The following is a 27,047-nucleotide window of genomic DNA, read 5'->3' on the forward strand; positions in this document are numbered from 1 at the left end:
GCTGCTCTGCAGTGTGTTTTTAGGACAGAGCACTGCTTTTTGGTGCTTTTTTTGTTCTGAACAATTTCAGATTATATCTCATTTAATCCCTTTTAATGAGCAAGATGTCAACTGACAGGTCTACAAAAACACTTGAGACAAAATGCCCCTGAGATAAAAGAGATTTATTAACAAATGTTAATTGGGAAACATATTTTTGTAGACTTATTTTCATCTTCATGTCTTTGCTCTTCTCTTGCTTTTTGAATTATTATTACAAAACTGGGAATACTTGTTAAGCTGTGGAAACATGAGGGTTGAAAGATAATTTTCATACCACTGGGTATTGCTAACAGCAAAATGTTTATTTGTTTAAATACCTTATAAGAGTGCATGTATAAGTGTATACAGTATAAGTAGAATTAGTCTGTCTGTGAAGGTGTTGCATGCCTACCACATGAGCTTCAAAAGTGTACTGTACATACATAGTAAAAATACATACAAATATTCACAGAATAAGCACTACATAACTATATTCCTGCTAACAGAAATGATTATAGACAGGATTACAGTATAAATGCAAAACACTTTGAAGTTGCGTCCTACGTCTAAATCATGGTGTCAAGACCACACTGTTGTAGCATTTTGTGTTAAGCTTGAGATACAACTTGTTTTTGAAAGGATTACACTGTTTCACGCTGAGAAATATGCCATGTTGCATGTACAAATTGCACAGCACATCTCAGTGAAGTGAAGTGACAACAAAGTACAAAATATGCTCCCATGTTCATATAAAGAGCGGGTCACTCTCTCTGATACTACTACAAAAATAGTGTTTGAATGCTGCAGGCAGAGGGCATTCACATACATTTTATCGTAGTTTTAAACAGCAATGCATATAACAGAATGATATACAGTCACGTTCCACGATCACTGGAACAGCAAAAAGGACAGATTGTCGTTTAATTACAGAAGAGCAACAACCTTTTATTTTCCAGAACCCAAACCTGAAGGTACAATACTCAAAACCGCATCTTGTAATTTTTTTTTATGAGTTAAAAAACAAACAAACAAGAAATTCAAGCTCAGTGAAACTCATTTCATTGTGGCGGTGTACTCAAAGTGGAACAAATAATTCAGATGGTGGATCTGGCACCTTAAATCATACCTGTTTGTAAGAATCAATGCTTCTTTTTCACTGTAAATTGTCCGCTGGTTTTATGATTTGAAAATAATTGTATACGGGAATTTTAGGCACCTCATGTGTCAACAGGCAATACAATTAATAATATTCATTTCAAATACACTTCAAGATTTGTCACGTTTAGGTGAATGAAAAGCTTTACCTCAGGTCACAGGTTTAGCATCCTAACTGGGCAGTAGCTCAGTTATTGGTTGATGTAAAAACAGAGAAAGAAAAGGAACAAAAGCTAAAAAGGCTTTCATATTTCATTTAATGTGCCTTTTTTTTTTAGATTTAAATCAATTAAGTACCACATTATTGGACTCTCACAAACACACTTCAGGCATGTCACATTGGTGCTTAACACTACTGGAGCCCTCCGAGCCAAAATGATAACTCCTCTCCTGTTCCCTCCGCCCAGCCAGCCACCCTGTTCCATCTCCTCTTCGGTACAAAGACTTAGCCTGGTTCCTCTGGATTCGGCTTTGATTTCCAGGTACCGGCACCAAGGGACACAGAACAAGCTGCCTATGAATGTGACTGGAGAGGCATCAAAGCCCGTCCTTCCCTGTTGTGATTACTTTGGTGCATTCTGTGCCGTTGGACACAGCTGTGAATGGGAGGGGACCCATTTCACGAGAGAGAATGGGCCTGGCTGGCCAGGCTGCATCGCTGCATACCCGAACATATATCGCTGACACTATCTTATTTTGGATTAGGAAGTTATTTCGTTTTGAGAGCAAAATTAACAAATCATGCAGTGTGGTGCTCAACAAAACCTTTCCCAGTGTCATCAAACCCGGAGAGCTCATTTATTATTTTACAAGAAAAGGGACAAAGATTGACACCTCCATCTCCATCAGTGGCGCAGAGGTGGAGCAGGTGGACAGCTTTAGAACAACACAAGCCAATAAAAACACAAATCGATATGATGCTTTGCATTCTTTCCCATTTTGGCTACTTCACAGTAAACATTATTGTCATAATAAAAAAGTAAAACTGGTGTAAAACAGTTGGGTGATCAGAAATGAAAGAACGCATCCCTTTTCATTTGGTTTGGGAAACGCAGAGACACCTCGCTGTCATTCCCAATGATCATTGTTCCCTCTTTTAAAATACAGCTGGCCTACTTAGTCTGTGCTCTTTTACCTGATTTTATGCAGATAATTTATACAATGCTACATTGGTTGCAGAGAATTCAAACGATCAATATAACTCAAGCCAAGAGAACAGCAGCACAAGTGCTCAGAAAGTGCAAATTAGACAGTATTACATCATTTAAAATAATGTCATTGGTCACTAATAGGACACAGTTGCATGCAACTAGAGTGACCTCTATTATTCCTTTCTGCAGATGTTGTCATGGCAACAATAAAAAAACAGTAAAATGCTTCATCATCAAACAACCTTAAACATCTACTGTACAGAAGAGCAAATATCTTAAACATGTACAGATATACAAATGTCAATGGGTATGTTATCTTGTGAGGGATATTTTCAGGGGAAAAAGAGTGTGGAGGACCACCTTTCCCATCAGTTGGGCACTTTAGGCTCAATTGTGAGTGATGCTTCATACATGCTTTCTTCATCCAGAACAAAGCTCTTGTCCAGAAGATACTGGGCTACCTGTAACATGTCAAATTAAAGCAAATGATTAAGGGATTTTCATTAAATTCTTCATAATATTTTACATTTAAAAAAAAAAGCAAACAACTCTTGACAGCCAAATATTACTTTTGAGGATGTGACTATGTGACTATGGGCTTCAGGAGCAGCAAGCTTTAGTTGCATGCTGTGTTTTTGACATCTTTTCATCATAACCAGCTTTAAAGTTGACCTCTGGGGGATGTGACATCATCGACCAGCATTTGCTCTCCAAGCACAGTGGCGTTTTCGAACCTATGTCCTTGACGCCCTTTGATCCCATTTGCTGGGCAGTAATAACGCCATAACAATAACACCCTACAGGATCTGAGGGTGCTTAAAGTCTGTCATTTAACCCTCATAATTTGGCCCCTTGTCAAAGTTGCTCATATGCTTTCCCCCATTTTTCTTATTTCCAATACATTAACTTCAAGGACATGGTTGAGTAGTCAAAAAAAAAAGAAATAAAAGTGTTTTCCTAAACACTCTTTTTTCAACCTGCCAATCACGTTGACACTTCTGGGTCACACCAAAACAAAATGAGGCTGTAGCAGAGCTCAAACAGCATGGATGGCATTGTAATGAGATATTCTACATTATTCACTCCCTCTTCTGGCAGTTTTAACATTAGAGCTGATACGATAACAAGACATTTTACCCATCCCTTTTCATTTTAACAACTTTAAGAGGCATGACTAGGAAAACTCCTTCAAATTTCACAAATAAAAGTAATATATGAAAATATATATTTTTTTAAAAACTTTTTCACATTTCTTTGGTCCAACTGTGGTCAGGACGAGCAACTATAAAAGGTCACGACAATGCTAACAACAATGCCACCATGTCGCATGTCCTTAAACCAAACATGTCCTTCAGTATCATGAGCTCAGACCACCTGTAGATACCTGTGAAACATAAAGAGCACTCTGACTTTGCATCTATTTATTTTTCTGGGTCATGAGCCAGTACTGCTGGTCTTCAGTCCCAGCATCATGCTTCAATCATTTACCTTTGGTTGCAACTCAATCTTATATGCTGTTTGTTGGAACTGCCTGATCTCTCTGATGATGTGAGAAATCTGAGGGGGGATAAAAGGATAAACAGGAGGTTACCTTCTGAATCCGACATGCAGTTTTCCCACACAAGTAACCAACAGACATCTCACCATCCTCATCTTGGAGAAGTTAACCAAGTTGTCTTCTGTGTAGTTTGGTGTTCCCTCCTCAATGAAAGCCAGATCAGTGAGGTACATCCCCAAGTAGGGCACACAGGGGGGGTCACAGCTGAGGGGAGGGGCAACAATAAACACTCATCACCCATTTGTATGTTTACTAAAGTACGTTGCTTAAGTTGTGAGGTGTGCCCTTGAACTGAACTCACTTCTTCAAAGCCTCCCTCAGGTTTTTGAACCTCCCCTCTGATGACACCAGCTTTTGGAGCTTGTCAATCAAAGCTTTTGTCTACAAATAAAAAAGATAGTTATCATGAGCACATCTTATGACCATATTACGCACTTGGAGAAGAAGCGATATTTACGATATGAAATGCGGAGGGATGGGTACCTGCTTGGAAACCTTGAGCCAGGTTTTCTTGAGGCGGAAAACGGAGCTGCGGTTGAGAGAGGAGGTGATCTCTAGCACTGCATTGTAGTTGTGCAAGCAGCGACAGATGTCGGCCACAGCCACCCACTTCTCCAGGACTGCCACCCGAGTGACCATGTCTTCACACCGCAGGATCTCTGTGGCAATCAAGTTGCTCATCTTACAGAAACAAGAAAAACAAATCCAAGTAGGTAAGATTGAATTATGTTAGAAAGTAAATACAATGAGTTGACTTGTGTTATTTACATCATTGAAGTGCTTTGTTGTTGTCATGATGTACGGTGTCTTCTCATTTTTGTCGTTCTTCATCCAGCCCTGACCAAAGAATTCCCTAAAGAAATCAAGACAGAGAAGCACTGAAAAATAATTTGATCTGCGCACTCTCCTTTAGCGCAGTTCCTTTCAGCGGAGGTGTGACGACACTCACTCATATGGGATGACCTTGAAGACCAGGTGATCCAGCAAAGTGAGCTGCTCCGCAATTTCCATCGCAGAGTGGTTCTCAAAGGAATCGGCCTTCCCGCCTCCAACCTGTAACATGTGGTTCTTTTTGTTAGAGTCATTTTCAAACCCTAATCTCATGACGTTCAAGTGGGAAAAATACAGGACCGGACAGACGCCGGCCTGGGTCTCTATTCAGAGATGTTTTTCCAGTCTAATGTCGCTCTCTAAAACATTTGTTTTCTCTTTCCAGACTGGTAACCTCACTGTGTAATTTCTGTCCCTTAGACAATCCCATCAGTGCTCTGCACTTCACCCCGACAGGAAAAACTGAGGAGGATGAGAAGTTGAATGTCGTCAAGAACGGAACTAAGCCCAGCTGCGTTTCACTGGAACCCTCAGACTTAGTCTGATGATGGCAAATGGTTCAAGAATTCTTATAGATGTTTCATTTTTAATACATATAGAGCACTGATTTAACAGTGTGATGTCTTAGTGTTGAGTACGGAGGTGGACACACGACCCTACTGGTCAAAAGTTTTAGTATGCCCCAGGCTTCAGCATGCCTTGGTAGTCATTTTGGTTCAGGGGACCGCTAACTTTGTACAATTCACTGATCCTGGATTCAGCAAAACAGCCTCGGACCTCGCACGGACATCACGGCTCTTCCTCCATGGTTGACAGAGGATGTCACACAGGGGTGTTCACTTTGGACATTTATATTATTTATTCACTTTTGTGTAAACTTACCTTTTTTTTTAACAAGTAATGGTTCAGAATGTAATGTTGTACCCATTGAAGCTTGAATTGAACTTGAGCAGCTTTAATTCCAATAAAAAAATGTTAAAAAGCAAAAATTGGTGAGCTCTAAAACTTTTGACTGTATCTACATCCACTACAGTATTGTAAAGTTGCAAATAGAACTCGTGATGCAACATGGAAAGTCAGGAAACAACATTTGAGCTTTGTGTTTCAAAAGAAAATTATCTTAAGAGTTCATGAATAGCATATTAGGACCATTTAAAGAAAATGAAATTGTGGATGAATGCAACTGCAAAGTATAATGACACCAAGTCCCTGAGTGCGGGGACTATGTCTCAAATATAGATCTGAATTATGATTCGAGATATATTTTTATATGTTGGGTTTTCTCTTTAGCAAATTTTCGAGGTTTGCATGTTTTCACCTCAAATGGTCCCAACTTGATGTCGTATGAATTCTCCTAGAAGGCAGTATTTCTGTGGACATAAACAGTGTGCAAGGGGTCTCTGTTTATTAAGACTGTAAAATATAAAATAACTACATTTTCTTAAGGCATTGACTTTTGTGAAAAAAGAAAGACAAAAAATACCCACTATGCACTTCCCTTAAGATAGTTTTCTCTATCATGCATGAACTCAGAGCTCCCTAATGAGTAAGCTACAGAGTGCCTCCTGTGTCAGGATCGGTGAGGAAGGAGGGCGACAAACAGCGGCTCCTGACTTCACTCACCAGTTGTGTCACATCTTCTATGGCGATCTGGTTGTCACCGTGATCTTCTTGAGTTAAAGTCCTGACAGACAGAAAGACCAATCAACAGCAGTAGTTTAGTTTTAACAACCAACACCTCTTTACTTCTAAACGAGATACAATATGGTTAAAGTAATGGTGTGTCACAAATGTGTGCAAATACTTAGTTTGTTCCATTGTAGAATGGAAGAGAGAGAGTATATTGATTAGAGGGGATGTACTTGTTCCATGCAAAAAAAATTTGACCAAAATGACTTTTAATGAAAATTTCCGAGGAAAATATCCAACAAGAAACATCCGAGACATTGTGATATGATAAATACAATGTGTCATAAAATTAAAGTAGCCCTTTGATGTAAACTAAAGGTCAACCAATATGAGCTCGATATGGTTGATGTTGATTTTCAGACATCCGGGAAGAAAATAGTCAATTTATATTTACTTTTCTCTCAAAACAATAATATACAGTAATTTAAAAAATGTCCTTAATGTAAATAAAATGCCTTGATTGAATTTTAAAATTCAAATAAAGCAGTTAATCATCTACATATTCTTATGCAATAGCTGAAACTGACTATTAAGAAAATGCAAGAACAAAAACGTTAGCATAAAATACAGTTTCCAAGCAAATAATACAAAAGAATTAATAAAACATGCCAAAAAATTCCAGATTAAACAATTTATAAGAAAAATAAACAGTTTTTTAATTGTATATTCTAATCATGATAACATGTGTTACATTTACTTACCTTGAAACATTGTCACGTTTCATTACGTTTTATTTGTTCTGTTTTGCACATCAGGGCTACCATGTGAAGATCTACACTTACAGATCTGCATCAAATTCAAGTAGAAGGTCTAATTCCTGCTTGGGTACTTCATGTAACTACAAATCTCAGTAAAACATGGCCTACTCCCAGATGGCACACAACAGTACCTGATGATGTTGGCTGCAGCCTTCCTCTCCTGGGTCAGAAGCTCAGGGTCATGCATCACTTCCTCAAGGAAGACAATGACTTTCGTTTTAAGTTCATTGTTACTCTCAAAGTCCTGGAGAAGCACATAAAACACAGTTTACTTAATTAAGACGGCAAAAGTCTCAAAGATGTTGGTCACAAGTCGCCTATACAACAATCTCTTCACCAATATTAGTTGTGTTCCCTTAGCGTTATTACAGTATCTTTAGCTTATATCCTTTAAAAATCTATTTGAGTGTTAGAAAATATCTTCCAAATGTTGCCCCTAAGAAGTTGTCTCTGTGTTGTTTACAGGAAAAGTTAACAGTGTTCATAGCAGTGCATCTAACATCCGGTACATCTAAATGAGCCCTGAACTGTGTGCTTACCGGAGAGTGTTTGGACACCCAGTGTCTCAACACATTTAAGACTCTGTTGGTTGCAGCTCGTCTGATCACAAACTCTTTGTCTCCATTTCTTTGATCTGTTGGAAAACCTGATAAAAAGGTCACATGACTTGAAATGAACAAAAACAGCCTTCTGAAGATGCAAATTGAAAAAAAAAACTGCCAACAGTTTGCAATTCCTGGCACCACTGTCATGATAAATGAATAGAAATATTTAGTTCTGCTTACTACTTTAGTTCCGATGAAATAATGGACAGGTGAGCGTACCTGTGCTAAGGGACATCCGTCGATATTTTTCCTTGGTAGGTGTGCCCTCGTTGGCTCCAGCTGTGGCGATGGCAAAGGCGGAGGCTGCAGACAGAGCGCTGCGGTTGCTGTCAAGCTCTCGGCACGAGGACATGACTGTGCCGTTGTTATATGAAAACAGGGAAAACTCTACAGGAAAGCACAATTTAAAAAAAAATTAAGCCAAATGAGCATAACAAGTGATGTGTTACTATTTAATGCATGTATAACATATTGTAAAACATACATATACTGCAGGATGGGTTACTTAATCTTGCACAAACCTCCACTAGAGAGCACTAAAAGCCAACACAACAGTTGCCCTCCAGACTCTTCTCTGCAAGAGGCTTTGATATTCAAGATGGTTGCGGCTAAATATAGCCACCAAATATCAGCATAACAGAGGAATCAACAGATTCTCTGCGCTCTACTATTTTTGAATCTTGGGAACACAGACAGATCATCAGCAGATATTAATTTATCTCCTTGCTGCACATTTTCACATCGTTCTGAACACAGTCTCTTCCTGAACAGGCTGTGCTTTTAAAACCTATTGTGCAGTTTTTGTTGAAAGATTTAGAAGGCCAAGAAAATCTTGGCTCCAGTAAAACAGCCTCATTACTGGGGGCAGCAGGGAAAACAGGCTCTTGATGTAGTTGCTATGACACAAGTTTCCCTAACACCAACCAAAGCTAAGGTTTGGCATTCCCTACATAATTATTTCTATAATACAAAATGATGCTGCTTAGGTTTCATTGTTTCTTTTATTTGTTGTTGTTTCATTTTAGGATAACACATTGGCGATAGCAACCTTCGGCCAAGTAAGCAGGCAAACAAATAGTTTACCACCTATTTAAAGTAAAATACACCCCATTGCAAACTCAAAAATCAATAAAATACTGTGGAGTGCTTGATAAAACTCTATTTGGTGGCCTTAGTGATTATATAACTCTACGAGTTTGGGACACATTGTACCTGAGGAGTTTTTGCCTTTGACGCTTTTTGGTGTGGTTGGAGACTTGGTGGGAGACGCCTCTTGGTCTCCATCGTCGCTCTGGTTTTGGTCATTGTCGCTTTCTTCTCGAACAGAGAGATCTGTATCTCGGGGGAAACGTAAAGCCGTGAGGTCATTCAAGAGGTGATTACAACAGTTCTAACTTGGAAGTGTTTGTGTGGAAAGCCTGCAGCTGACCCACCTTGTTTGCACACTGACGTGTCCTCTGCTTTGTCCTTCTTATCCTCTCCCTCGTCAGAGATTTTGCTCGTGATCGGGCTAGACACGTACAGTTTGTTGATGTCCAAGGTGGTCTTGCTGAATGGGGACATGGACGAATACATGCTTGCATAGCCATTTGAGGAGCAGCTGAGGGCAGCCAGGTCAAGGGCTTTGCCCCCAGTGATGATGGGGATATTGAGGGAAAGCTTGCGGCGGCGATTGGGGGATGAGTTCTTGGCAATAGCAAGAGGTGGAGGGGAGGAGAACTTTCTGTTCACCCTGGGGGAGCTGGGAGTCTCTCCATAAAGGAATTTACTGTTCTGACTGCTGGCAAAGAATAACTCCAGGGACCTGCATCGAGAGTGGATATATACATTTGATGGCAGGGCAAAGGATTGTGTTTCTCTGACATTTGGAAAGTACACTTAATGCATTAAGAAAGAGCACAGCAGACAAAAATAACGCCTGCTGAATAATGAATGCAAAGCAAGTAAACCCAGCAAGGAAAAGTCATTTTGCAACCACGTCCCAATGTTTTAGAGCAGGATACAGACTGCAGCGTTTCAGTAAACCTCTCCCACTTCCAGCCACCCTCCTGCCGACCTCATGGGTTCCCATAAATAGCTCGGCGAGTGATAGTGCGCATGGCGACTGCTGACACAAGCAGCCAAGTGTAGGTGTCTCACAGTGACATGAAAAGCACCACGCAAGAGCATACTGCAGGGTGTGGACGCAGAGAGCTCATCCTGAGCTGAACTCCGCAGTTGGGTCCTTACCCTAGGCGTGCGATGCCGCATGTTCGGTCCCCATGCAACACACCGTCAATATTTCACACTATGGATCTTTCGCAGACAAGGAGAAAGAAGAGGGAAAGGAGGGTGGGGTCCTGCAGCACTGAGGTTGGTTGCCATAGAGTGTCAGATCACAGCTGAATCGCTCGGCAAAATAAGGATTGGACCTAACTCGCAATAATTTGCACACATGCATGCACAATAACGCTTAGGATTGTTGTGGCCTCTGCATTATAAGTCCTGATCAGATTTATACAAGTGAGTTACATAAACCAATTTACTGATAAATACAGATTAACTATCTATCTATCTATCTATCTATCTATCTATCTATCTATCTATCTATCTATCTATCTATCTATCTATCTATCTATCTATCTATCTATCTATCTATCTATCTATCTATCTATCTATCTATCTATCTATCTATCTATCTATCTATCTATCTATCTATCTATCTATCTATCTATCTATCTATCTATCTATCTATCTATCTATCTATCTATCTATCTATCTATCTATCTATCTATCTATCTATCTATCTATCTATCTATCTATCTATCTATCTATCTATCTGTGGGAAAAATGAAGGTTTTTCTTCTTCTGATGGATGGAGGAATAAAGGTTTATCTTCTTCTTCTTCTTCTTCTTCTGACAGTTTTACAGTATACTTAAACTCCAAACACCTTTTCAAATTTCTTAAACTTTTCACGATTTTTCACACTCTAAAACTGCAGTTATTGAAAACGTTCATGAAAAACGAACATACTAATGCACTTCGAGAAGATCAGAGAGGAACTAACCCATGTGAAGTTTTAAAAACCACAAAATAATCTTAAAATCAATTCTAAAATAAACAGGGAGCCAATGGAGAGAAGCTGTGGCAGGTATGATGTGATAGAAAGAGATCAAGGATGGACTCACATCAGAGCAGAGATGAAACAAATGCATGGATTACCTTCTTAAAATTGGAAAAAGAGAGAAATGGTGTGACTTCCGAAATAATCCAAGAGCTGAAAAAACTGGTTCTAACAACTACACAAAAAACACCTCTCTGAGGATGGTAACAAATTTAGCACAACCTCTGTTTTATCCTCATTTAGATTGAGGAAAATGCAGGCCATGGAGTTAATTTCAGTAAATTAACCCAATAGGCCTTAATGTTGTGCTGCTGCATTTTAGGGGCTGATAAATATGAGTATCATCTGCATAACAGTGATATGAAATACTATTTACTAAAAACAATGATCCCAATAGATGCATATGGAGTGAAACAGACCAAGTAAGGACCCCTTAGGGACCCCACAAGTGAGGGAAGTTGCAGTTTAGTGGGTTTGACTGAAGAAAGCTTCTGGTAAATATGAATACAGGAATAGTAACAGCCATAGTAACTAATGAGATATGTTCCACAAAACAAAACATTTTCTTTCCTGCAGAGAAAAACTGTGGGACATAATGTTGTTTTTTCTTACGTGATAGAAGGCAGAGGATGAAACCCCAGGGCCGTCACACATTATTCTGTTCTCATAACTTTTTATCTGTTTAAAAATAGATTTTAGATAATTTATGTGGTTGCAGTTAAGCTTTAAAGACAAAAAGTATGACAAAGGTTCACATTCTTATAAATCAGTCTGATGTGCTGTGTTTTTCTTGTCCACTGTCAGCTACATTATAAGTTTAAAGTCTGTCCAAATATATTTCGACTCACCGAGCGGGGATGGCGCTGATGGGCTTTTTGTAGATTGTGATGAGTTTATCAAGCACCACATTAGCAGTGGTGAACACACGATAAGAGTGCAGGAAAGTGTTGAGGAAGTCGATTGAAAGGAAACGGAGATCAGTCAGCCTTTCCAGCAGGCGCTCAACACTTGCATAACGGATCTGCAGCACCTTGCAGGAGTTCATCATCTTACTGAAGCGGATATCAACATCATCGCAGTACAGACTTGAATCTGACCTGTTAACAAATAGACAAAGCTTATAAACCAGGGGAGGCTACTCAGCATGACACGTGGATAAAACATAACTTACTTGATCATCTGTGGCACTGTGACTTTGGAATTGTCTTCAAAGGCGTTCATCATCAGGCCATTGCAGCGGATATTATCTATGCACTGCAGGACACAGAGGGTGAAGTAAACAGATAAGACAGAGGATACGTTAGTGAGTACTGCAATGTGAAGGCTTTCGGCCGACATCCTCAGATCTCGTCTGACTGCTGGAGATTCTTATGTGTGTTGACATGCCTGGCTGATGTCACTGGTCCATGCAGACTTCTCCTGCCTGGAGGAAGCCACCAGGATGACTGTGAACGACTGGCTGTCTTTTGGCTCCACAACAATCTTGAAGTCCAGGTGCTCCATGTCCTGGCCAGTCTTGTCTGATTTAGCTTTGAGGTGAGCACAAACAGGCTTCAGAAGATATACAGCCAAGACATGACAGACATTTTTTTAGGGGATGACATTGCATTAAATTATATATTATAATATATAATTTAATTTAATATATATATATATATATGTATATATATATATATATATATATATATATATATATATATATATATATATATATATATATATATATATATATATATATATATATATATATATATATATATATATATATATATATATATATATATATATATATAAACTTCAGTTAGAAATAAATTAATCTTTTAATCTTCTAATGTGAAGCCTGGCTTTTCAATGCTATCTGTTAGCTTTTAAAGGCCAATGTTTGTGAAAAATTAGGTAGGACATGAACTGAAAAGGAACTTGTTGGTGCTCCTTTGGCTATTATTTTATTTTGATGCCACTGAATGCCTGTGGGGAAGCAACTTTCATGTGTTTCAGATACTAACACATTTTAGATACATAAATGAAAAAACACTGTACTAATCAAACATTATACATGGTGCATACAATGCATTTTGCTGCAAGCCAGAATATGAATTAAATTCTCACACTCATCATCCGTCCCCTCAGGGTCCTCCATGAGAGTGCAGTCTATGAGCGAGACGACACCGTTCTGGAAACAACATGCAGCATACTTCACAACAGCCTTTTCTAGTTCACTATAATACATTCTTGCATGATAGTCAATGTACTTGCGTGATAAAGTTCATCACCTAACTCATAGTGAAAGTATCTGTCTGAAAAAGTCTGATCAGTGTTTAAGATTACAATAAAGTCTGTTCTTTGCAAAGGCAAACATTCTCAATTGTGACTTCTAAACACAAGCACACATTTACTTCCAGTTGTTACTGCCTCTCTCTAACTCTTTTGTCTTCTTTAATTGATGTGTTCATTTCAGCTCCGATATTCAAGGTACTGTAAGGCGGGCAGCTCCTTAACCAACTCAGCTCTGCAGGCCCACCTTGGTGAGATGAAGCTTTCCTCCGGAACCCCTGGTGCAGATGATTAAATGCTTGGAGAAGAGAAAGCACTGCCTCTCTCCCTCCTTCTTTAGAGAAAGAGAGCCCAGTCGCCCTCGGGTGATCTTGCCTTTCTCGCTCATTGGCACCTGGATCAGAGACCCTGTAAATAAGAAGTAAATGACTGTGTGCAAATAGAGTGAGGAAGCGAAGTATATTCAAATGAAAAAGAGGCAAGCACAAGTGGAAAATTAAAACAGCAGAGAAACAAAATAAACATATGTGGTGTTTGTACAGGCATGTGAAATGGTAGAGATTAAATGAGCTACCATCCCTGTTCACTCCCTCCTCACCCATCAAGGCCTTTTGGCAACATCTGACATTTACAGTTCCAGATTCATCCCCAGTTTGCCCCTGAACAGTCTAATTACTGTACATTTGAATATTCTTGTGAGTAATGCATGCTCCTCCCCAGAAAGCAGCGAACAGAACCCCATTTACCGCCCGTGAAATCAGGCTGTCAGACAGGCGATGCGGCGGGACGGCAGATTCCCGTCTGTTGTGATGCACAGCTCAACACTTGGGGGTAAGAGTTACCTTGTCTCACAAACGTCTGGCTGGTGTCGAGGAGGACTTCACAGCCCTCGATGATCATGCGCTCTATGGCTAAGTTCTTCCTGATGTTCTCGGTCTCGCTCACCTCGTCGTGCATTATTCTAAGAAAAAACAAAAATCAGAAATTTAAATTTTGGCCTTTTATTTCGGCCTGTGTAGCTGTATCTCGATTCACATGAATGAGCGGGATGGGTATATACAACGACAGAAACTAACGTTTCCCGTGCTTCACTTTGTGTCTGATATCCTTGATTTCATTTCATGGAAAGTGATGTCATGATTATTTAAGATACCAGGTGGGTTTTGCGTGGGATGAATACCTGGAAAGCTCCTCCAGCTTAGATTTGGCATAGTCCAGGCTGTTCCTCTCGATATGTTCATGAGGCGTGTGGGCCAGAAGCTCGTGGAGAGTAAGGATGTAGCGGGGAATCTAATTAAACACAATGTACACAAACACAAACAGGGCCATCAAAGTGAGGCATACAACCCCAATCCAAACTCATTGTTAAATATTCAACTGAAAATGAATAACAACAACAGCCGAAGCTCAGACAAGGTGGACTACATGAAACTGTGTGCCTTATTACAACAGAGCTATTGTTAAAAACGTAGATCACGTTCCATCTCATTTTCATATTTTATTGTGTTGTGAAATTTATTTTGTGCTGTAAATTAAATCTCATCCAATCAGTGGCGTCAATTCAGTGGAAGCTAAGGTATGGCAAGGTTACGAGTCACAGAACTTAACTAGAGTATCAATCAACACGTCCAGCAAATACTCATCACAGAAGTCTATGTAGCTAATCTGTGTGGTCAAGAAAATTGGAACTTTTTCAAATGCAGTCTCGCTCACTGCAAAAACTCAAAATCTTACCAGGAATATTTGTCTTATTTCTAGTTAAAATGTCTCATTTTTAGTCAAAAAATCTCATTACACTTAAAACAAGAGTAATCACCAGAAAAATAACTTGTTATTTGACCATTTTCACCTGTTTCAAGTAAGTTTTCACTTGAAATAAGTAGAAAAATCTGCCAGTGGGACAAAATTTATCTTCTCATTACAAGCAAAAAAATCTTGTTCCACTGGCAGATTTTTCCACTTATTTTAAGTGAAAATCTACTTGAAACAGGTGAAAAAGGTTGTTTTTGAGTCTTGTCTTAAATGTAATGAGATTTGACTAAAAATTTGCCATTTTAACTAGAAATAGAACAAATATTCTTGTTAAGATTTTGAGTTTTTGCAGTGTATAATACCTAGTGAAATCGATCATGTTGTTCTGATTTGCATTTGTAGTTATTCTATATGTATTAAGTAATAGAATAATCAATACAAATAGACAGAGTAATTCCATAAATGTATTTAAAAAACAAACATGTACATTTTCCCTTGAAGCCAAGGTGTGGCGGCTGCCATACCTTGCCATACCCAATTGACGCCCCTGCATCCAATCAGTTTATGCTGAGTAACTCATAAAGACAAAGTATGGATGCAGAAACACTTTTTCACACTTTTTTTTAAAGCATTTGCTTTTTATTGTCTCCAGTGACTTTCTTAAACTTTCTTAAACACGCCCATAGTCATAGGCAGTAATTACATGTAATTACGGGATGCTGACGAGTCTGGCCACGAAGTCATAGTTTGGAGCAAGACCCGATCGATCCTTTATTCTGCAGTCTCGCGAGGGTCCAACTGTCCTACACTGGAACTGCTTCTTGACTTTGGGAAATGTATCCCATTCTTTCTTGTTTGCCCCTTTCTGTGTTCAACTGATAACATGCGAAACATCTAAATAAATAAAAAATATAATTATGATAAAGTTGCTGCTTTAACTTACCCTGATGGAACTATTGTTTTTATTTAAATTATAGACATTGAACAACTTGTTCATCTTTGAAAATCCAATAACAAACCGGAAGGCTGCGTAGCCGACAGCCAAAGCTGGGAATGACCGCTGCAGCAAAAGCTGTCTTAAATCAGGTTGATGAAGGAGCTAACCTGGAACATGGGGTAGGTGAGGAAGGTCTCTAGAGTCCTCTCCTCACAGTCAGGCTTGGCCTCATACTGCTTCAGTATCTTATCAAAGTCCCGGTTCTGCTTGCAGTGAGCCAGGATCTGCAGGCTGTATTGGTGGTTCCTCACAAACTCTTGGTAGATGTTCAGCATGGGTAGTAAGATGTCAAAGAGGTCAGCTGTAGAGAAATCAATACTTCATCCACGATGTAATTCATCAGCTTTATATGTTTTTCACGTGAAAAAACAAAACAAAAACAAAACATAAACATGACAGTGGAACAAAAACCGGACCAAAAAGGACTCTTACCCAGCACTAAAGTTGGCCAACTGGCAATCCTGGCCTTCAGACCCTGGTAGAATATCTGATGTAGGAACATGATAGTTTCACTGAAATTGAGAAACATATTTTAAGATAATTAGTGAAAACGATTTTCGTCAATCTTCTTAAATCTTGTAATTTCAGAGATTAAATAAATAAAAAAAAGATCAAATAAAAACAAAAAGTTTGATTTTTTTTTTGGCATATTTGGCATATATTTGAAAGCAAGTACATGTAGGGTCCCATCTTTTTATTATCATTTAACAGCTAATTTTAGCTAATTTTAGCGAAGATTTTAGCTACATGAAAATGAAGAGAGGCATTTTGTTTAAACATCAGTGAATTATCTGTATTTCTGTACTTAAATACGAGTGTCTTTATTATTCATCTGTCTACACTTTTCAGTTTGCAGCTCTAAGCCCATATTCAGTAATGATTCAGGCCGGGTCTTATAACAAGAGGTCATGCCTGGGATTGAGTTATTGACAATGATAAAAATACGTCTAGTAGGGTTCAATTTATCAGCGTGGTCTTTTTTATAAATTTCTTCTCCTCAGAAATGTCCAATAACATGTTTCATCTTTCTGCTGCATTTAGGAAAGCTTATTTTGATACATGGATTATACATAGTAATTGTGTTAAATCGAGGACTGTTTTAAAAGATCTTAAAATGATCTCATCACTACTGATTTTTAATAAAATGCACCTCAAAGATCTTATCATTAGAAGTTGTTTTTAACAAGTTACTCATGACATATGGTCCAGATTTTTGTTTAGAACTTGATGTTATCAGATTATAGGTATGACTTTTCATTGAAATAATTGATTTTTATGCAGTCTGAACTAGACAAAGGTGTGCAGCAGAACTAAAATAGTCAGTCTTGAAAAAATAAGTCCCCTTAAACACGAATAGTCAACATGGCTGATTTTTGCATCTTTGTTGTCAAACTGGCTCCTAAAATTAAACTGCATCTACTCAGACCTTTATCATCAACATTGTGCACTAGAGTGCAACGTTAACATTTTACAAACAGTTAGAGTTTAAGGGATAATGTTCTTCTAGAGGAATCAGGTTCTCAGCGGGACCAAATGAGCCAACCTGTTGAGGAATATGCTGCTGACATCATCGTGGGTGATGGGGGGCTTCTTGGAGCTGGCAGCCATGCGTAGTGGCCTCAGGAAGTTGTTCACCAAAACATGAAGCTGCGCGACATACTCTGCCTCTGAATCCAACATGCTGAACACCACTTGGTTCCTCTTCCTCATGCTCTCTGCATGAGGCGACCGGATGTAATCCTGGATGATAGTCTTCCACTTCCTCCTGCAAATCCAGCCTCGCAGAAAGCTCTGGACCTGCAGCACACCGAGCCATCTGTCAGCGTGTCGCAACATATGAAACGGAGCAACGGGTGCAGATCAGGCCCCTTACCTTTTTGATCTTCTTGATTTCTGAGTCATCGTCAGTAGGGGCGGCTGCTGGGCTGGCGTGGATCTTCTCGTTGTCTTTGAGCAGCCCAGAGATCTGTCAGGCGACCACATGAAACACCAATCATCACTTACACATTTCTCTTCCTCTCACTCGCTGTAGTGGCATGTAAACAGTGACTGAGTCAGCAGGACAGGACCTATGACCACTGCCAAGACTCAAGCAGGAGCCTGACTAAGCTGTGTTCACTTCACTGGTAGTTCACAACACTGTTTATTCATTTTTTTTAACCGAAATATGTCTGTCTTTGGCCAACTGTCCTGTATGTGTGATGGTGTGAAAGAATCAGATCGTTGCCTTGAACTGTTAAAATCTGAGATAAATTTTACTCTGTAGCCACAGAGGCCACAGAGGCCATAGAAATTGTTGTTGTATTTCATGGAAGTAATGCAATATACTGTAGGAGGAATACAAGCACGATAATAAGCCTTACATTTGCTTCTGTTTCTGTGAGGACTTCTAAAGTGAGCACAACTGTCTGTGATGGCCTTTGCTTCCATTTCTGTCCTTTCACATTAGTTTTCACATATGAGGCAAACTAATCAACACACTTTATTTTTGGCGCTTGGCAGGTTTAGGCGGGGAAGGGACATGGATCAATTTTGGAAAGGAATGAGAGTGTAATGCAAGAGGAAGTGCCAAGAAGTCTATTTAAATAAGCTTTGACTAATATAGTGTGTAGCTGCATTTGCTTATATGTGGAAAATTCTGTAATCATTGTATATTGTTGTATGAGTCTGAAAGGTAGCAGTTGTTTTAACAAGTAAAAGGACTACCATCATCGGACTCACTTCAGCCAGAGTAATGCGTAGTCTATATACAGATTCCTACTGGCAGGCCACACTTGCTTCTCTGCCTTTTACACTCTTTATATATTATGTAAATACACAAGATACGTAATTGTGAAATAGGTTTTTGGAGCTAAAACAGCAGTTTGAAACGCTTCTATTTATGTAATGGAGGGGGAACCGAGTAAAAATAAAGTAACTGTGTATGATATGCAATGCACAGAAAAACAGTGTTTTGGGTTACTTTAAAAAGCCTGATTATTATCATTTTAATGCAACATCAGATTTTTCTTTTTTTCCCTGACACCCCTGAAATGAGTGGATTTTGATCCATCTAGATTATGTTAGTTTGAAGCTGGCCATAGAACATACTGCACCAAAAACAACCAACAAAAAAATGCTTTTAAAAAATCGAACGGCAATGTCCAGGAACGTTAAGAAATTGTGATCTGTGAACTTTACTGTGACACGTTTTGTAGTAGCTTCTGACAACATGACGGCGCAGACATTAATGGCATCCTTCTTGGTTAAATGTTATTGATAAACTCATCTAAATACCACTGTTGAATTATGAAGAAAAATCTGTTTTTTTTATTCGCCTAAACTCACCGTAACCAGAGACACAGAGAGAATTTCAATAGAATAGTACGACAAGAGCAGAGACTGAAGCAGTGGACGCCATAGCTGTTTCTAAACCGTTCCTGGTGGTGGCAGCTGCCTAAAGCCTAAAGCTTTTCTTTTGTTGCTGGTAATGGGACCCCATACCACCATTTCTTGGAGGATTTCAGGGAACAGGTACAGGTGTACAAAATGAACTGGGAAAGTGGACCCATGAAACCAAATGGATGGATGACTCAGCGTCATTTTTATCAGAAAAAAACCATGAGCCATTGTATTGTGTGTTTACTGAGAGGGTTTTAGCAGTCCATTTAACAGTTTCCTCAGAATTTAAAGTATGTGGCAGAGGTTTGCTTTTTATGGCAAACTGCACAGATCTACAAAAGGAGGTTAAAACATTCTGAAATACATTTGTAAAATTACATGTCATGAAGGTTTTGAGCATGAAAAAAAATGAGAGAGCTTTACCTCTGACTTCAGCCTTTCAATCTCTATTTCCCCATCTTCTATCTGTTGTCGAAGTTGCTTAGCAACTGTTTTCTCTGTCTCCACGATCTGAAGCAGATGAAGATACTTCTGCATGAGAGTCTCATGCTCAGTAGCCAAGTTTCTGTAACTGTAACACATGAAAGCACATGCACAAAACACACATGGCTCTGTATTTTGGCTTGAGTAGTACACGAGTAACACATTTGACATCAGAACATGCAGCTTCATCTCACATTAAAGCCATCAAGTGTGTTCATCATATTTCAACCCCACTTTTGAAACCATAGCAACACCGCTGAGAGACTGAGCACACAAATCAAACATTTCTTACTGACAAATTCAGTGTCTCATTGCTGTGTCTGCACATTACAGTGATGTGTGCCTTTACCTGGCATGTGATATTGCAGCCACCCATTCATCGGAGTCTTTAACATCTTCTGTGCGCAGCTCGAGTGACTTCTGATTTTCATGGGTGAAGTTGATTGTGAAATAATACTAAAACAAAGAGGAGGGCAACGTTGATAAGTTTCAGGTTGAAACAACAGGGCAGTTCATGACCTGACTAGATCATCATCATCATCATCATCATCATCATCATCATCATCATCATCATCATCATCATCATCATCATCATCATCATCATCATCATCATCATCATCATCATCATCATCGTCATCACATCTTTACTGCTGCCAAAGGAATTAAGGTTTGACCAGAACAATCAGATGAATTGAATTGATCATAAGCAAGCAGGACAACCACTATGCCAGCATAAGTTTAGTGAGTTTGCTGGTCTGTACCATTTTAATATGCGTTAATGCAATGCCAAGGAGGATAGACATCAGTAATGACCTTAGAAGCAATTGTTGCTGCCCATCAGTCCGAGAAATGTTATAAGACATTTTAAACAAAGTGGAGTCCATCAACCTAAAGTATAAGAGACCATTGTCAAGCTGAAAACATTTAAAACAGAGCCAATATTCTCAGGATTGGAGGTCCTAGTTTACCCCAAGATCTGACTGGGCATTGCTCAAAGCTGTTGGACAACAGCCAAGCGCTATATAGACTGTCCAATCTATTCCCCTAAGTTAGCAGGTTAAATATTAAAGTTTATGACAGTACAGATATGATGTGATACGATATAATGATGGGATACAATGCGATATGATGCGATGCAATAACAATACAGAGCTATACAATACAATACGGTACAATGCAATATCACTTTATTGTCAGTTGATGCTAAAATTCTTGTTACATCACTTGGTCACTCATTTAAGAAGAGGATATAAACATAACATGCAGAACATGTAACGAGAGATGACAATGAGGTCTACAAGTCCTTTACATAGAACATGTAACAACCCCCAAATGACATACCACATTTTACAAAGTTGTACAACTCCAAAGTTGTTAAACCCCACGACATACTGTACAACATTATATGCAAGAAGTAAAGCAGAAATTGCACATCCCTTCATACAACCTTATATTTAACAAATACTGCAGATGTATTACCTTGGATTCAGTTAGAAAAGACTGAATAAGTTGTTTTTAGTTTAAAAGTTCAAAGGAAAACCCTGTTTTCACTCATTAATGAATCTGGCAGCTCAGCTCAGTATGCAAAGTTGCATCTGATGAACCCACAAGTTTCTGAAACAGCGTCCCTTGGACAGACAAAACTAAAGTATGCAGTTTGACCATAATGTCCAGCAACTGAATGACCAAACAACTCCTATCAAAGGAGAAGCCCTGCCGTAGATGGATGATGTATTAGGGCTGTTTAGCTGCCACAAGACCTGCATGTTGTACATCGTCACTGATTTGACCACAAACTCCTCTGTACACCAAAGTATTCTAGTGTGATTGGTCCATAAACTAAACCTTGTCTATACTGTGGTCCAGCAACCAGGAAGTGATCTCAAACATGAAAGTGACAGGAAAAATAAAGAAGTCAGTCAAGATGCTGAAGGGCTTTAAAAGCCTCACGTCAGCCTGAAGTGGTTGGGTGGGACCACATGCTTTAGCAAACACATTTTGGCAAACCTCAATGAACTGAAATAAATTGTCCAGAAAAGTGGGCCAAAATTCTATTCATTGAAATTATCGCCGGTGCAGGTGGTTCTACAAGCTCCAGTGGGTTGCAGTTAGATTTTACACACTGCTTCTCTATTTAGTCTTAGTGTAGTTAAATAAACAAAGAAACCATGCAATATATTATGTGTTTTTGTAACTCTGAGGCTGTACTTTTTGTTCAGGTCTTCATCAAGTTTGTACTGAGGATGTATTCTTTTCCACATGGCCATATGTGTCCTAGAGACAGAGGAGAGGGTTTATTGTTGGACATCTTCTAGATAAATCTAATAGCAGCCTGACTGGGGTTTCCTCACTGCTTTTGCTTTTGTGTTTGTTCCACTGCCTTGTTGCTGCAAACATTAAGCGGGTGATTTAAAACCACACAGAGCCTGGGGAAGCCACATTCTCCTCGCCCACCACTGCAGCTGATGGAGGACACTGAGGAAACCCTCCCCCAGCTTAGATCCTAGGATGTTTCTGGTTCCCAGGAGGAAATGCCATAAAGACATGGAGGCTGGAGCCACGGCCAAGTAAATAACTCTGCTATACCTGTTACCTAGCAACTATGGTCAATGTGAACAATACTCACATCTGTTTTGGGCTTTTTCTTATGTATAGCGAGCTAATCGTGGCTGTTTTGGAAAAACTACTGCTCTTTTGTATGAACTAATGCATTCAATATTCCTGTTGCAGGAGAAGTATATCAGGAGTCAAACATGGGTCTATTTATGACAAAAAACTTCTAAATGGTCTGTACCAGCAAGAGCTTCATGCTTGGTTAAGCATGATTGTTTGTTGCTTTTATCTCTGTGTGGCCCTGTGATGGACTCTGTGATCTGTCCATCTCAGATTGGAAGACCTGCGATGGACTTAAAACCTGGCTCTTGTCAGACAGAAGATGGGACTCCAGATCCCCACCATGACTCTGAATCTAGATCTGTTACATAAAACATCGGAAAAATTGTGTGAAACCATAAACAGTAAATAGAACTAAAGTAACCCATGTATAAATACTCAAGTAAAGTCTTACAGATAAAAATCCTGCTTAGTTTGAAGTACTTAGGTATAGGCAGCTACATATCGTATAGTTATACAATGAAAGTAAATGTGCACCTTTTGTCCTTCTGATTCATGCATTTTAATATGTATTTATTTGTAAATGTTGAAGTAGCAGTGCACAAGCAGCATGTTACTACTGTAGCTTCTGGAGCGGGAGCTTAATCAAAATACATTTTATATGGTTTTATTTAGAGGAACCGCAGTCAGATTTGAGAACGGATAGATGAATAATGGGACAGAAAGGACAAGGTAAGCCAAGTTTATTTGTAAAGCACTTTGACATCTGACAAGATATTGGGTAATTTAGTTATTTGATTATGTAAAACAAAATGAGAAGTTTATGTTGTTGGACTATTAACAGCACATTTTAATCTTTAAAAGAGTAATTGATAGCTGAAGCTCACAAATAAACTGGACAGTGAAACAGAAAGTATGATATACATCCATCCATCCTCTTCATCTCCTTTCAGAGCAGGAATTATCATACATGTAATTTCCATCTGTAATATAATGATGTGGGAACACAAAGTAAAATCATCTCAAACTGTGTGCTCTATGAATATGCTTACAAATCTACTTTTCTCCACAGAAAAATGCACAAATGCGACTACAAACATAGGTAAAATCTTGTTGCATGCATTTTATTTACTTAATATTATTGATTAATCATGCATGACTGAAACAATGCATCTATTTCGATGGAGATTTTTTTTCATGTTTACAGAGGCATTTTTGTAGAAGGATAGATATGGTCAACTATGGTCAACTCAAAATAATTACGATTTCAAAAAAAGCAAGCACATGCTTGCTTGTCTACTCCAAAAGTGTTGAGTGAGAACAATCACTGTCCTGCAGATGTTCAACAGGTACCTATGAACCTGCAACGGGTCATTATTCATGGCTTACTGCTCTTCCAGCTTCACATTCATTTGGTATTCATCCTACCGTCAAAGAAAATCTATATTTGGCACAGAGACAAGCTTGCTGTTGAAGTTTTCCCTCATGATTTCCCTATGAGCACTGTAACTGCCTGGCATGAAGCAATATTAAGCACATTGTCTGCTTTCAGCTTCATGGCTATTTCAAGCATCCTTAAAGAAACATTCCTGAGATGGATACAGAATAATAAATTGCCTCATGTTGATGCCCTCATTATGTGTGATTTTTGCAATGGAGGTTAAGCATATTTTGTTTGATTGTTTGAAAGCTGGAAATAACTCACTTTCTTTGTGTAATTGCAACTGTCTGACTAACAGCTTAGTTATTATGTTCTTTGTGTTATTATTTTCTATTGTTTATGGACATTTCTGAAATATACAAGCAAACTATACATCACTGTCTTCCATGGAGATTTAAACATTTGCAATATGTATCCTTAATTTTAGTGTCAGTCTTCCCATTAACAGCATCACTGTTCAAATTCAATTAATTTCAGTTCAGTTCAATCTTGTATTAAAATCAATTGCTAATGTGTCTTAATGTACTCACACATATTACTTATATCTTTTAATTTACTGTGCACTATATAGACAGCTTCTTAGATTACTGGTTGAAGTATTGTCATTAAAGCAGGCTGTGTTTTATATAATTGGATTCTGACCGCTCAAAGGTACCGCAGGGAACAAATTTAGCTCAGCTCACATTATTAGGAGAGATACTACAAACTGCCTCTCACCTCCCTGTTGTCCTGGTGCTCCCCACTGCATTATGTTTAAGCATGCAAATAATGGTTGCCACAGAAACTTTAGGTTCAAGCTTATAATTTTCAGACTATCATTGCCTTTGTGTATACAAAGAGTATGCAAATAAATAAACATAAATGAATACATGAAAATTGTTTGTTTTTTTTTAAAACACTTAGAGCTCTCAAGCTCTCAGTGGTGTACAATACAGTGTCAAATATTCAAGATAGCAGAGCTATCAATCTCGATTTTAAGCATAAACACATTAATGCATTCAAAGAAAGCCATTGCAAAAATAAATAAATAAATAACTGCTGGCAAAAATGTACACATTTTTTGGCAAAATTATTTCTGGGTGTGTTTAAAGCATTTGTGAGAGTGTGATGCATTCTGCTTAGTCAGCACAACGGCAGCTGCTCACAGGAAGAGCTTGGCTTCCGTGTGGATTGGAGCTCTACCTGCAGAGCAGGGAGAGAGCAGAGCTCTCAGTGGACCATTATGTTCCATGGCTCCTTATTCCACGTAACAGCATTAAGCCTGTTAACATGTTTTCTGATTAAACAACTAGCCAATGGAAATCAATCAGGATGAAGTCAATCTTTAATTTAAATATATCTTTATATATATATACATATTTTTAATTAAAAAAATATTTTTAATTAAAATTCTAAAAGGATTTTCTATTTATAGCTTACTCCTACAATAGGTTTTGATGGGGTCATCATTGACGAACCTCTAATAGCAGCGAATATCTAGGCAACATCTCTAAATCAAATGCATCCTCCAAACATGGCACTCAGAGTGAATCATTTGATTTAGGTCATCTAGAAAGTAGCTGACTGATCACTGGCCCCCTGCAGTTTCAGTAGGCTCAACTGTAATTGTACAACTTGTCCGCAAGATGGAAACCTTAAAGCCCAAACTTTTTTTTCTTTCTTATTTTTATGATTTGTTGGAGGGGGCATAGGCTCTAAAACTCTCCACCCTAAAACATCTGAAATATGATGACTGAGAGTTAAAATCTAAATATAAATCAAGCAGAATGCAATCAATGTGGATGGGTTAATGATCTATTTGTCTTTCAAGCACCAATTGCAAACCAGTTAAAAAAAAAAAAATACAAAAACGCATACTTCAAAAATATAAACGGGAAACAGGTTTGGTGCAGCCTAGAAAAAACACACAGCATTAATTATTGCCAGGTCTGCATAATGCCATTATAGCTGCTCATATTGTTACCTCATCAACAAAGCATGCATGGATTACATAACACCCAATACAGCAATCTCAAACCTTGTGCTGCTTTTGCTGCACTGCATTTGAGGTCACCATATCTCATATGCATGCTGTGAGAACAGCCCTTTATTTGCTGGAGGAGTTCAGAGGCATTTTTAGCTCAGGAGCTGATTTTACACTTAGTGTTGCACCTCGATGGTGCTGAAGCATTAAATCTAAAAAACGATGAGCGGAGTCTGGCGCGTTGTGTGTGTGTTAGTGTGTGTGTGTATGTGTGCGAGTGCACTCACACTCTCTCCCTACCTGCTTTTCCAAACACTCCTTCGCTGACAGTGACGGTTTCGGTGAAGGCGCCCTGTCGCATATGCATCCCTCCAACAGGTATAATCCAGAGGGTCGAGAACTGGACTCGTTTTCAAAATAAAAAAGCATATTTTGTAACAAAGCAAACCACTTTGTATGCCATTTCGTGTTGTCTGAGCTCTTTTTGCTCAAGCATCCCCGTCTTGTACCATCCTTCTTTGCCAAAAGCCCCAGATAGGTGACATGACCATCATTAAGTCGTATTCCCTTCTGCATCTTGATGAGGATGCTTCTGCCGCACGAGGCGGATCGGTCGTTACATCCTTTCTGGAGTCAAAAACGAAAAAAAAAAAGAAAAGAAAAACAAAACCACTCGATGGTGACTTTCTAAATGCGGTCCAGCAAGCTCGTCCACTCTGCCCGACGCATTCACCGCGTTTAAGTAGAAAAAGAGGAACACAAGTCCAGCATCCTAAAAATCTTTTGTCATTCTCTTGCACTTTGAATGTCTTCGTTGTTCTATTGTGTAGGGGGGAAAAAAAGGATGAAGCGGCCCAAAAATACAGTCACATGCGCAAGATGAGGGGAAATGAGTTTGAGGTCCGTTTCTCACATGAAATCTCCAGAAAGCAGTCCGCCTGGTGCTGAGCTCGGCAGCTGAGTGAAGTCACATGACGCCTGCTTGGGAAAGCAGATTTCAGGACCTTGGAGAGGGGCGTCTGTACAAGATGCGGCATAAGTTGACTTTCCAGCCTTATAATAAGTAGGCTACCAGAGGGGATGTGAAAGAGAAATTTCAATGTTTAATGGTTTTTTTTTCTCTCTTTAACTACATTTCATTCGTCAGTATACATCATTTTTGCATTTCGGAGCTGCCAGGTGCAATTAAGTCCTAGTAAAGAAATGAAAGAAAAAAATCACATCAAACAGGTAATATCAAGAGATGATTGTAAATATGACTGGGTACAATA

At 38.9% G+C, this 27,047-nt stretch overlaps 1 protein-coding gene across 2 annotated transcripts; it reads right to left on the reverse strand.

The window, feature by feature from the left end:
* Nucleotides 1-186: 186 nt before the first annotated feature.
* Nucleotides 187-26,721, reverse strand: rasgrf1 (Ras protein specific guanine nucleotide releasing factor 1). 2 transcript variants are annotated; one of them, XM_061721873.1, is made up of 27 exons: nt 26,077-26,721; nt 20,109-20,215; nt 19,700-19,847; nt 17,769-17,861; nt 17,439-17,692; nt 16,328-16,407; nt 16,003-16,196; nt 14,327-14,436; nt 13,989-14,107; nt 13,394-13,554; nt 12,982-13,045; nt 12,259-12,401; nt 12,044-12,126; nt 11,721-11,969; nt 9,202-9,572; nt 8,981-9,100; nt 7,988-8,155; nt 7,703-7,809; nt 7,295-7,407; nt 6,340-6,400; nt 4,835-4,938; nt 4,654-4,738; nt 4,369-4,566; nt 4,187-4,266; nt 3,972-4,089; nt 3,816-3,884; nt 187-2,788 (listed from the first exon to the last, which is right to left on the reverse strand). In XM_061721873.1, the coding sequence occupies exons 1-27, from the start codon at nt 26,350-26,352 to the stop codon at nt 2,696-2,698; spliced, it is 3,768 nt and encodes a 1,255-aa protein (XP_061577857.1). In that variant the 5' UTR covers nt 26,353-26,721; the 3' UTR covers nt 187-2,695. The 2 variants fall into 2 exon arrangements, with proteins under 2 accessions (XP_061577857.1, XP_061577856.1); XM_061721872.1 differs by having other exon boundaries at nt 12,940-13,045.
* Between the last annotated feature and the right edge of the window lie 326 nt (nt 26,722-27,047).

This window comes from Cololabis saira, chromosome 5 (genome assembly GCF_033807715.1).
Source record: "Cololabis saira isolate AMF1-May2022 chromosome 5, fColSai1.1, whole genome shotgun sequence".
Classification (NCBI taxonomy): domain Eukaryota; kingdom Metazoa; phylum Chordata; class Actinopteri; order Beloniformes; family Belonidae; genus Cololabis; species Cololabis saira.

Coding starts and splice junctions, on each gene's coding strand:
- rasgrf1 (XM_061721872.1), bottom strand. CDS start 26,352: ATGCAGAAGGGAATACGACTTAATGATGGTCATGTCACCTATCTGGGG. Junction 16,408..17,438: donor AGCAGCATATTCCTCAACAG/GTTGGCTCATTT, acceptor TCTCAATTTCAG/TGAAACTATCATGTTCCTAC. Junction 7,810..7,987: donor ACGGATGTCCCTTAGCACAG/GTACGCTCACCT, acceptor CCTTTTTATCAG/GTTTTCCAACAGATCAAAGA.